This window comes from Styela clava, chromosome 13 (genome assembly GCF_964204865.1).
Source record: "Styela clava chromosome 13, kaStyClav1.hap1.2, whole genome shotgun sequence".
Taxonomy (NCBI): domain Eukaryota; kingdom Metazoa; phylum Chordata; class Ascidiacea; order Stolidobranchia; family Styelidae; genus Styela; species Styela clava.
Window position 1 is genome coordinate 848337 of NC_135262.1, and position 13463 is coordinate 861799.

The window sequence follows — 13463 nt, forward strand, 5'->3', positions numbered from 1 at the left end:
TGACTTGATTAAATTACTGATATTTACATTCAACGATGAAGTCGGCTTGTGTCAAACTGAAAGGTCACAAAACTATGTTTGTCTCGATAAGTTATTTGCTTTTACTTTATTACTTATATTACTCTTTTACTATTATGTAACCCATGCATTGAATTGGTAGGCTTGTCTACTGAAATCTTTTTTTCTGATACTAAAATTCATAGCTGCCTGATCTCATCTGGTTACTGCTACGTGGTAAAATCGGGCAGAATTTTCAGAAGCATGCATGGGGAAGGGCCATAGGGCAGTACGTCATAGGGGTTATTTAATTCTTACTTGATCTTTAATTAATTCGTTCTCACGTATAACAACATCCATAATTGGTTTATCCACCGAAATATTTTAAAAGCTAGGTATAAGGAGATTATTAGGAACTAGCTAACGCGAACTCTACAGCTCGGATCTTGTGCCCATTCAACCTGCTAACGGCTGCATGGGCATTATCGACTCTATTTGCCAATTCATCTACGGGAAAGCAAGAGCAATCGCAATATATGATGGTAATTGCTGGAAGAACATTTCCTTTAGGAAGGCCTGGCTACAGTTTGGGAAATTATCTGGAAAAATTGCACTGCGAAGCTTCATTAAAATCTCGGATGGTTTAGGGTTATAAAATCGACCATTAAGTATATCGCGTATGCAATCTCTAAGTGGTACGGAGAAAGTATTGATCAGAAGTCTCCGCAAGAGTGAATAACACTTGGGATTATGCTTGCCTGGCAGGCGTGAGCGTACATTGTCTAATTGGCGGTCATTCAAGCATCTAACTACACATTTATATTTGTAAATATCATCATCGATCCCTACTATACGGAAGCCTGCTTCGGTTGATGTGAACCATGCGTCAGGGGAATGAGACCAAAACTCATTAATTTGGAGTGATGGACGCGGTTGATAGATAGATTCAGATTGAGAGCAAACATGATCATTATTATTGAGAGATCTGGAAATTAGCGTGTCGTCAGCATTTACTAGAGGATCAGACGGATTCATTGCATGTGCTAATTGTTCGTCACTATTAATAATCTAATCGTAAAACGTAAATAAAAACAATTGACTAAAATGCACGCAATAAAATGATCCGTAAAAAGCTAATATAAAAGTCTTAAAATTGATAAAATCAGTCTGTTCCAGGATTAAAATCTTCAAAAACCTTAGTGTCCGGTTTCTACGATTCTTCTAGGTCGAGTGCAGAAAAAGAGCCCGTCAAATAACGTATTCAAAACAGAAGCCGAAACGTGGCAGCGCGTCACGGGTCATGTGACCCGGGCTTAGGTATCGCTATACTTGTGGGTGTTGTTTGTACGCAACCGCGATCTTAGTGAGAGGTTCGCATTAGAAAAAAACTTTTGATTTACTTGTTCTGGACAACTCTACCGTTCCTCGATGCCGTCCGCCTATTAGCCATGTGAGAAATAGATTTTATCAAATTCTGGCACAGAAAAGGGTGTTTATCAAACTAATGTTATTGTCGGTGAGTACTGTATGGTTTTGCCAAATACCTCAATGAAGAAAGATGAATATTAGAGATAGACTGGACATATTCTGTATGTCAATGTGTATTTTCGTCGTGTGTAAAAATAAACTACTGACTTCCCCACTCTATCTAGATTACTCGAAGCAAAGTTGCTTTTGTCGCTTCATTGGGTAATTTTGAAGGTGATCTAACTTCTCACGTGGTTACAATGTGAAGTGGTAACGAAAGATAATTGAAGCCCATGGCGGCTACTCTGTGACATTCCCCTGAAAACGTCCCGACAGAAATCACATGGGATGAGACAGCTATGAATTTATTTACTGAGCAAAATATTTTAATGAACAAGCCTGCAAATATCAAGCATGGAATACATAATAGTGAAAGAATAATATAAGTATAATAAATTGAAGAAAATTTTACTTATCAAGGCTTTCATTTTGTCACAGGCCGACTTCATTGTGGAATGAAAACATCGGTAATTTACTCAAGCCAAGATTAATCTCAATATTAAAATTATTTTTAAATGACTAGAAATGTAAATTGTATAACTTTCATAGACACGTGATTTAGTCTTCTCTCACAAATAAAATCGGGTTTAACACCTGGACGAAAAGACATTAAAAAAATACGCAATTTAGTAGAATCAAAAATTTATTGAGTGAAAAGGTTCAAATGGACCAGGGCCGTGCAACCTGCGACCCGCGGGCCAAAGGCGGCCCTCAAAGAGAAATTGTGCAATCCGTGGAGAGGTGCCAATTTTAAATGATGTGCGGTACGGAAAACGAGTTTTCAATTTAATTAACCTGAGTCCAATTTATTATCTATGCCCTATGATTTTACCATGCATTAACAGCTAGCTTGTACAAACAACGCATCTCACAAAATTGATAACCAATATTTTTGTGTCTGCAACCACAAGATGGCATATGTTAAATAATGGCGCAGCCCGCGTTATTTCTATCTGGCCCTCCTGTATTAAAGGTTTCACACCCCTATAGACTAATTTAAGAAATGGGTTACATATTACTAATAGAATATTATAAGTAATGATAAGTAGAAGCAAGTTTTAGTAATCAAGACAACCATACTTGTGGGACCTTTCATTTTGTCTAATTCCAATCACAGACCATATCACCAATAAATAAAGATGCACAAAAAAATATCAGTAATTTAACTTCCATAAGCACGTAATTCAGTCTCCTCTCATAAATAAAATCATGTTTTAATGCCTGGGAGACAAACATTGCAATGAGGAGTAATTTAAGTTTGGGTCAGCTATGGATTGTTCAAAATTTATGCGTAATTAGACGCGGGCCAAAAATTACTCGATTAGAGTCGATAGAATCAACAACTGTAGAAAAGCGAACAAACAATATGATAAAACTGATATCAGAATACGTTTTATATTTCAATCTGTCCGTCAACTAAGTTCACTCAGGTTTTGAGCTGGTTTTATATTTCACAGATGACACCGTGGATTGAAAAAGTTGGTGTTTCATTGAATATTCCCTGATATGTTGGATCTTTAAAGACAGCAACACCGACATTTGTGTACGATGCATCGGGATCCGGAAAATCAGGATACCACACTTCTGTTGCGAGTGTGATACTTCCTCCACTTGACAGCAAAAGCTGATTGTTCTGTAACAATTGAATAAACAGTTCAAAATCTGTTGTTGAAATAGGGTGTAAACAAGAAAGCACTAGAAGAAATATTAGGAAACCTTCGACCAGGTGACGTGAACGGATAAAGCGATGCTTAGATGTGTGACTTATAAAACTGACCTTATACACCATCCCAGTCCAGATGCCAATCCATGTCCAACCAGCAGGTATCAGTGGACGCAGATGAGTGAGCAACAGCTGGAGATGAGTGAGGTTGTAAATATTCGCGGGTTCCCCGATGTTCATTGATTTGCAAATAGATTCAGAATCGTTGAAGGTGACGTTCAATGTGCCATACACAACTATTCGGAAGCATTTCGAATCGTATTTGACGTCGCATTTAACTAAAAACATTGAATCATTTTTGTTCAAAAATGAAAAAGCCTTCAGAAATGACTTCAACAAGCCTGGGAAAAAAATTTGCTTTGTTGGTTCAATAAGATTTTATTTTGAAATACTGTATTCTATTAATTCCAGGGAGAAGGAAGCCGATAAGAAGAACTAATAAACAAATCTATTTCAGATAGCAGTTCAGATGTACGGTGGTGAAAGGAGTCGTAACCGACTAGTGGCGACGTTAATCACCCAGCGACGACTAAGGGTCCGATACTTGAAATCTAGATTCAAACCTAAGCGCTGTGCAAATCTGCTCTTAACCTTTCTACGGATGTGGCAGATTATTTAGTCAATTTATCAAACAAATTTCGAAATTACTTTCAGCTTTTTTCTTTTCATCGCGACTTTTCTTGATCAATCTGACGATATCTGTAAGAAAATTGCTATATTTTAGTTGTGCGTAGGGTAAGGTGTTTTCAGTTTCCGTCATATTTAACGTACCGTCATTTTTGTGGGCCATAAGGCGCACCAGGTTGTAATGCTCACCACCCAAATTGTTTAGACTGAGTTTTTACTGCATATAATGTGCAACGGGTACCGGTACTGATTTTTAATGTAATAGTCATAGAAACAATCATTTTCACTCTTGCTATAGCATCCTTGCGTTATACGCGTACGGATCCACTTGCGCAGAGAGCATAGAGCAAGGAAAGGTAGTTAGTTTCACGTCAACTGTTAGTTACTTTATATAACTTAGCAACTTTGCCCATTATAATACAGAACATCGTCAAAAATATCTTTTATCAAATATGAAGCGGACTTGTTTATTGCTGTGACCGATGGCCTGGTAGTTAGGGCTTTGAATCCAGCTAATATGGCATCGCATTTTAAACATCTCAGGTTCAAACCCCATGCCCAATATATAACTTAGGTTTTAATAAATTGATTCATCAATGACTGTAACGCCAATATCTTGTAGTACAGTTGGTTTTATTCGCTAGGTGGAGATATGGAGCTGTGAAGCGAAAGATTGTTTCACACTGTTTGCAACACAACACAAACAAAACATTTTGTGCTGATAATGCGCGTCTTTTTGTGAGAGCAACCTTGGTCGTCCGCAGGGTTTGGTAATGACTATCCGGACCTTCTAGGTGGGCAGAATCCGCGCTCTAATATTTAATGATAATCGAGGCTTTGCGTCTACAATTAAAAAAAGCACGATGATTTTAAAAATGCTAGTCTTTAGCAGTGACCCGTGAATACGTTGATTGAGATGCACGACAGGAAAAAGTCATTGTTTACTCACGAGAAAAAATATTTTTGAACCTAAAGTATATCATGTATTAGTGTGAACTCACCAGACTCATCGTTTTTCTGTGAAATAAATACAAAATACAGATGATTAGTTAAGTGATTATAACACCTAAGCTGTTGATATTACTTGTGTGAGATGCAGAAGTTGGATCAATCATAAAATCGGGGGCAAAATATTGAGACCGAATCATGAATTGTTAGGTCTATGCCGAACCGAAAAGCATCAAGTCCTCACTAAAATCGTATATTTGAAAGTGTCCCCTTGTCCAGAGCCTTGTTTAGAGTCGAAATGTGAAAAAGTTAATATTAATAAGAACTCTATTTTACCTTGCAATCTCCAACTTGGACGAGTTTCCCATTCACGATCTTGGAAACGCAGGTTTCAGCTGTCAAAAAAAGGTGATATTTGAAACAAGAGAGCAATTCTCAAATACAAAGTGGTGATGTGTTTTGAAATAATTTAGAAATGTCTTATGTTATAGCATTTGTGGTACCAGAATGAACGATTGGGCGTATAAAGGGAAGGTATTACTGTAATATGTGAACCAAGATGGTGAACACCTGAACGTAGTATGTGTACCAGGTTAGGGTTACGCTATCATTTCAGGTACAAATACTACGGGTGTCACTTGGCTAGTCCCCGAACTCATAATAGAACTGAAATGGGGAAAATTGGGATAAAATTATGAAAATAATGTCCTAAACCTAACCTAGTACACATAATACGTTTCGGTGTCCGCGACCTTGGTTCACATACTTTGGGAGAGCTGAAAGGAAAGCTTGCAAACAATTTTTATCAAATAATTGTATCCAAATCTTACCGGGTACTTTTATCTTCGCAAGCAAGCCACAAATGAAAGAGATGAATAAAATGATTTGGAAGAAGTCCATATTTGCTTTTAGAAAGGTTTGATGACGCGACTAAACTCTTAGCTAGACGGTAAATATCTGTAAAAGTATTCAAAGTTATTACAGGTTCATAACCGCTCCGTTAATATATCATATAAGCTCAAGTATACGCTAGACTTCATTCTCGTAAACCTACATTGCCTCGAAAACTGCAAAATACTCAGCTTCACAACTCCAACTGTTATTTGCTCCACCTATAATATTGCTCGCCAAAACCCCACATAATTTAAAATTTAAATAATCTTGCATGTCGTAATATTCAGTTTGACGATCACTCTCTATACGCCCATGATTAGAATCCCTATCAAATTTCAACTAACTACAGAATCATTTTTGCTAACTAGGGAATTTAGTTACAGAGTCTTCAGAGCGCGATCCGCTCATTCTAAACAACACAAGACATTTGATGTTCTGTCATATGAGATATCCTATAGTGTGTTCACAACACAGAACGACCACATGACATATCATCAAAAGTAAAGCGCAAACAATGTCGACCTTTAGTTAAGTTTCCTGCACGTACAATATATTCAAAGCAATACATTGCGTTACTCAATATTAATTTCAAAATATCCATATTAAAGTATTTCACGCAGTATTGAACTAAAAACGCCAATTGGGTAACTGAAGCCTGGATGAATATTGAATCGCCAAGTTGATTAAAAAATATGATAAATGAATATAGAATACTAATTTCTTACCCAAACAGGATAATTACAAAATTGTTATTTTGAAACGTGGTGAGGGTGTACTTTCACAATTTTGCATTAGTGGGGAAGGCTTTGTACAATAGCTAACAAAAGTAATTTCAATATTACATTCTCGCAAAACTACACTGTCATAAAAGTTCATTCCTTCGCAAGTTAATTCTCCCAAAGCTACATTCCCGCAAAGTCCATTTTCACAAAACTACATTTGCGCAAACCTACATCATCGCCAACCTACAATCGAGCGAAAGTCGCAAACCTAATGATCAAATTAATTTACTGACTACGGATTTATTTTGGCTAACTAGAGAAACTAGCTAGAGAGCCTTTAAAGCGTTCTAAACGACACAAGACATTTAAAGTTGTGTAATAATTAAATATCTCTGTGTTCACAACAGAACGCCCACATGACGTTTAGTTAAAAGTAAAGCGCAACCAACATCGACCTTTAATTAGGTTTCCCCACGTAATACATTGCGTACTTAATACGAGAACGATACTAAAATATATGAACACAAAAGACAAATGGGTATGCGATCTCTCACAGTGGACAATCTGGGTAATCTGAACAATTTTTGAAGACGTCATCACACGCAAAACGAATTCATCAAAGCCCACAGAAAATTTTGAAATAATTAAAAGTAATAGCAAAAAATACAATCATCAACCACTGAAAATTCCGGATTCAGAATGATTTGAAAATGTAAATTTCGAACTCAACCTGCATTCCTAGCCTTCACCCTAACGGGATAATTACTAATTATCTTTTTTGGACCAAAGTGGGGGTGTTTTTTGGCGGGGGTGAAAATGTAAAAATGTTTTTTTTTTTGCGATTCCCACGTGAACATTAATATGAATTGCTTTAGTCTCAGTTTTATCAATATCTTATTGCACGTAATTGATTTCTCACCACTCACTCATTAATAAGTTGAGTTCACTTTAAAATATTCTCGTATTGCTTTGTTCCAAGCAAATGCTCATTTGTACGAAGCCTCCACCAGTAACACCCCACCACGTTCAAAATAAAAGATTAGTAATTATCCAGTTAGGGTGAAGACAAGAAATGCAAATAGCTGGAAATTCACATTTTTAAATCATTCCTAATCCGAACCTTAACTGAATTATTACTAATATGTTATTTTTTCTCAGATCTCACATGTTTTCCATTAGGGGCGAGATATTTGTTCAAGATCCCCCCAAAAGGCATTTAATATTACATTCTCGCAAAAATACTTTTTCACAAAATTTTGTTTTCTCAAACCTATATTTTTGCTGCTCTATGTCCTCAGGCTCCATTGGACCTTGATGTTTGATTACTGGAACAGGTACACAATATTTATGGGTCTCGATGAATTAACTTACCGCTCTTGGCTGTGTCGCCGCCCTTCTTCATTTATGCCCGCCCCAAACCCAAAGAGTTGGAATTTATATAAACTTGCATGCCAGAATCATCGTCAAATTTTAGCTGACTAGAGAATCTAGCCAGATAGTCTTTATAGCGCAATCAGCCCAATTCTAAACTATAGAATACATTTGAAGTTATGTCATAATGAAACATCTCTGTGTTTACAACACAGAACGCCTACATGACGTATCATAGAAAGAAAAGCAGTAACAACATCAAACTTTTGTTACGTTTCCCCCACGTCATACAGTGCGTTACTTTGTAAGAATTTCAACAAATCAATATGCAGTATTGGAAGGAAATCGTCCGGAAAATTCATTTTTTTTTTGGTTTTAACGGTATATATGTCTAATGGACGTCTTTTATCGTAGATGAATTTCTGGCGTTGTCATAAGCCTGTTGGCATCTCGGATTAGAGATGTAAATTAAGGCTGTAGTTAGGCGTCCATTGTTCAACATCCGACTTAACGGTGAAAATCTGTAGCTCAAGGCTATCCAACCCGCGACCGTTTTGAGTGACCCGCGATGTAATAAGTTCGTAAGCAGACTTTTTATGAATATATTTGTATTTCTTATAGCTTTGATCCTACTTGCCAATAAAACCGGTTGTATTTGTTATGAACCTACCACTCAAAAACATTTATGTGACAAACGCCTCGAAAATATGTCAATTTTTTAGACTTAGGCATCCATACAAGCTGGCAATGCTGTACGCAATTATAGTGATGCACCTCGTGCGACGCATCCTATAAAAATCAAAGTATTTCCAACGTCATAATAGTTTATCTGTCTATGTTTGAGTAATCGGACTTCGCTTGCAGTTAGCTAGGTGGGACGAGTTTTTTTAGTACAGTATGGTTTGAGTAATAATTGATTGAGCAAAAATGAGCATACATGAAAACCGATAACGTAAATACGGCGATAAAAACCGAGTTTTTAATGATCAATGGAGAATGCAGTTTTTGTTTATTGAGAGTACTAGGAAGCCATTGTGCCTGGTCTGTCAAGAAACAATATCTGTCGTGTAGGAATATAACCTCAAACGTCATTATAAGAGCCGACATGAAGCCAAGCATTACAACATCACAGGTCAGGAACGTGAAGATAAAATTAAACATTTTACCAAGTCAGTACTTAGGCAACAAACCGCAATCACAAGACTTGAAGACGTAGCCTACATGACTCCTTCAAAGCAAGTTACCTTTATTCTCGGGACATTGCTGAAAATATGAATTCATTCAGCGATAGAGATTCCATAAAAAGCTCCATTATACATGCAGCGAAATAAGTCTTGCCTAAAACGGTAAGGGAATTTAAAAAAAAAACAGTCTTTCAGGAAACACAATCCACAGGAGGGTAGAAGACCTTTCTCGCAACACCGAAAGAGTTTTGAAGGAAAAATTGCGCGTTTCCGTCTTTTACTCATTGACACTGCTTAGCTACTTATTTTTGCTCAGGGGATTGATAGCAATTTTCATGTATTCGAGGAACTTAAACTGTTAAAAGATCGCGCAAGAGGTGAAGATATGTTCAAAGCACTAAAGAACGAGATGGAGTTATATGATTTGCGTTTAGAAAAATTTGCGGGCGTGACTACAGACGGAGCACCGTCAATGACTGGGAAATACACTGATTTGGTTACCCGTTCAAAATTCAGGACGAAATTAATAAAAAACACATTCATGGATTATCACTGAATTACACACCAAGAAAATGTATGCCCAAAAACGTTGAGATTTGATGCCTTCATGAAGGTGATTAATAATGTGGTAAAATTTATTAGGGCAAAGGCATTGAACCGCCGTTAGTTTCAAAACTTTTTAACATTCGAATGGAAAGCAGATCATGGCGACGTGATTTACTATTGCGATGGTTGAGTCGTGAAAAGGTACCAAAAATATTTGCCGATTTAAAAGATTCAATCCAGAAAATCATGACTTTAAAAAATAAACCGATTTCGGAATTTGACGATTCGCAATTCATAGCAGATTTTGAATTTCTCGCTGATATATATTCTCCCATAGCTATTGTCAAGCGTTAAAATGCAACAAAGAGGGCAATTGAACATCAGCTTGGCAAAAAAGATCTGAGTCATTTCCCGGTAATGGCTCACCTAAATTGCAAAGAGTATGCATCGAAATTTGTGAAGTGCATTTCTGAATTGCAAAACACGCTCAGTGAACGCTTCCATGACTTTCGTTTACAGGAGCGAAATATTAATTTCGTTATACATGTGTGCATGGCAACTAGATCTTTTTAACCGGACATCAGTTTTTTAGTTCGAGAAAAACAAACTAAAGTGACTCGTTAACGAGTAACTATTGAGTTGATTGAATTGGTAAATAAAATGTAACTTGAAATGAATAACTTACATTTGGTGCAAATTCTTACGTAAAATAAAACTTGATTGGTATATAAGTTATTGTTAATTTGTAAATTAAAATGTGAACAACTTACATTTTGTGCCAATTCTTACGTACATTAAAACTTGATTGGTATATAGGTTTGGTAGAAAAATTTGCGGCCCGCAATAAATACGAAAGTGCCCCGCGACACAAAAAAGGTTGGGCAGACCTTTGTAGCTGTTATATGACGTTCATTGCTTAGTCATCATCGGTGCCGATATGAGAATTGGAAGTTGGACTTTAGAGTCGAAAGATCGGGTAGCGAAATTAAGAAAGTCGCATATGGTACCGGTAGTGCAATTAGTCAATAGCAAATCCACCATTCCACATTTCTTGAAACACAATGCTGTTTTCGCAAACTGTTATCTCGCCAGTTTGAGTAAATTTAAATAAAAACTAAAGAATATTGGTAATACTACAGCCAATACAGAGCAAAATCCCACTTAAGAACGGCAAAATTTCTCCTCGTTCGGGAAACGTTGAGTAGGAGTCATTAGGCGATCACTCTTTATATGCCCAGGATTAGAATCCCTGTCAAATTTCAGCTAACTAGAGAATCATTTCGGCTAATTAGAGAATTCTTTCGGCTAACTAGAGAATCATTTCGGCTAATTAGAGAATTCTTTCGGCTAACTAGAGAATCATTTCGGCTAACTAGAGAATCTAACTAGAGAGTCGTTATTACGCGATCTTCCCATTCTAACGATACAAGACATTTGAAGTTGTTTCATAATGAAATATCTCTGTGTTCACAACACTGAACGCCGACATGACGTATCATTAAAAGTAAAGCGCAAACAACATCGGTGCCTATCTTTGAGTTAATGCCTAATAAACAACTATCTCTTAATACTACAAGCGTTAACTCGTATTATTGTTATTTATTAAGATATTATTATCAATTATTGGTATTTACTAAGTGCAGCTTTATTTAACTAATATAGCATGATACCTTACCGGTACTATAGTGGTTCTCATCATCCTATTTGTATATTTCTAGTGCATTTTGTTGCCTCATGCGCTTTTGTACTGGATCTATCCTATGATTAATAGCTTAGCATTTACCAGAAAAATGCTTACCTTTTACTGCTTTTTTGCCCATTTTTGTCACATTTTCATGTTTACATCTGCCTCCACCTTCGGTAGAGACCTACGATTTTATATTTAAAAATCACTCAAATTCTGAGTGTTTCTGAATTCACTTATACTTTCCGGCGGTCTCTACCCTCCTATGCCGTACTTCGGTACGGCGTCAAAATATAACACTATTTCCGCATCGATTGGAATAACTAACTCGACTTTATCTTTCTGTTTGTTATTCAATAACCAACTGCTGTTACCATGGCTACCTCGACCAGTGGTGTCGGGAGTCACATTCTCATATTAACTAGAGTGACACCGTGATATCGGTCACTGAAATGTGTAAAAAGGCCGTCTTCGACTTTATTATTTTATTTATTATTCACGACTTTTGCTAGTATCCTGTTTGACTTTTTTCTCACTATGATTTAATTTTTAGACTCACTCCCCCAGGGTGACGCTGCTCGATAACCTCTTCTGGTTTATCGCGCCTCCCTTCACACTGAAAGTATTGTTTTATATGTGATTCGTAGTTATTTTTGTCTATTGTGTACTTTTGGTATGTGATAAAATAAACTACTGACTGACTGACTGACTGACTGACTGACCTTTGGATAAGTTTCCTCCACGCAATACATTGCGTTACTCAATGAGAATTTCTGAATATCAATATTAAAGTATTTCATGCAGTACTGAATTAAAATAAATCATCTAGGTAGCTGGTTTAAACGAGGTTGTTATCGGGGCCCATAGATATTTATCAATATTAGTAGATCGTATACGACTTTAAATTCTAGCGCTACTAATTTAGTTCTTGCGTATCACCGCTAGTGGGCAGTGGTTAACTGACTCGCCTCTTCGGAAAGAATTTTAACTGGGAGCGTACACGATAAATTTGCTCATCTACATTTGCTGGTAATCGTAGAACTCTATTGCCTGGATAGACGCCAATTATCATTTATCGCAATCCGTTCTTGTATAGTTGCTATATTTGATTATATTTAACAACTGAAGATCCTGTTTAACTGTGGATCTGTTTGTATTGAACTACCATAATAGCTGAATATCGCTTGTGTGCCTTAGACAAGTGGTTCCTAAACTTTGAGTCGCGACCCCGGATGCGGTCGCGTGACAATTTTCAGGGTCGCCTAATTTCTGTCAAACATGAGCACACAAGTGACTAGGATTTAAAAGTTGTAAAGTGAAATTTGTTCTGGTCGGCAGGTTCCGTAAAAGTGTTCGTATTTTTCAGCAATAACTCGACCATTTATTGTCCAAACAGAACCAAAATTGCCCGATTCTTTTTATATCTTTTTTAATTTTTTTTGCCAAGATGCGAGTAATTATGTTGGTTGGTTATTTTGTATCAGTATAGCCGCTTGATTATGGAATATATAAATCAAAGTTGCTTTCATTTGCGATCGGCCTTTAATTAGGTGTTTGACAAGTTTGGTACTGATTACCAGGCGGTGTCTTGGTGGAGTATTTACACTTTAGGTTTCGATCAGTTGCGATTGCTCACGTGTCCATAACCTACGAGTCTGCTGCGTGTTTTTTTCAAATAGCCCCCACATAAAAGTGAACATTTTCGTATTGCAATATTACGTATTTAGACGTTTCATAATTTCGAAGCGTTCCGAGTAGTCAAACACAAAACCCCAACAAGTTCTAGCATAATAAAAGGCACCTGAACGATTTGATTTCGTACACGCTTTTCCTATTTTACTTTCATGCTCTGTGTTACTTTAGAGTTAATAATGGAGCAATCTGTAATATGTTAACATTGTACTGCGAATAATAAAGACACTGTTGGAATATACTAAGATTTAAAATTTATGTATTTGTAGAAGCATCTATCTCCGAATCTTATTATTTACGAGGTATCATACGCTTACAATCTAATACCTTTTTTTCAAGTCCGTCTATGTTTTGCCAAAGAACCGTTATAAATCTGATCTAAGCAATTTTCGCGAGTATCTGTAGGCTTTGATTTTATCAAAAATGGGATCCCGAAAAAAAAAAAGTTTGGGAACCACTGCTCTATATCAGTGGTCGGCGACCACCGGTCCACAGAGAGGTGACACAAAAACGGACAAGGCCGGGATAAAACCTCAACAATCTAACCA

At 36.8% G+C, this 13463-nt stretch overlaps 1 protein-coding gene across 1 annotated transcript; it reads right to left on the reverse strand.

The window, feature by feature from the left end:
- Window positions 1-1819: 1819 nt before the first annotated feature.
- Window positions 1820-7840, reverse strand: LOC120332253 (uncharacterized). Its single transcript, XM_078119376.1, has 6 exons — window positions 7810-7840; window positions 5159-5217; window positions 4876-4891; window positions 3896-3946; window positions 3302-3525; window positions 1820-3157 (listed from the first exon to the last, which is right to left on the reverse strand). Exons 1-6 carry the CDS (start codon window positions 7838-7840, stop codon window positions 2969-2971), a joined length of 570 nt encoding a protein of 189 aa, XP_077975502.1. The 3' UTR covers window positions 1820-2968.
- Window positions 7841-13463: the final 5623 nt, after the last annotated feature.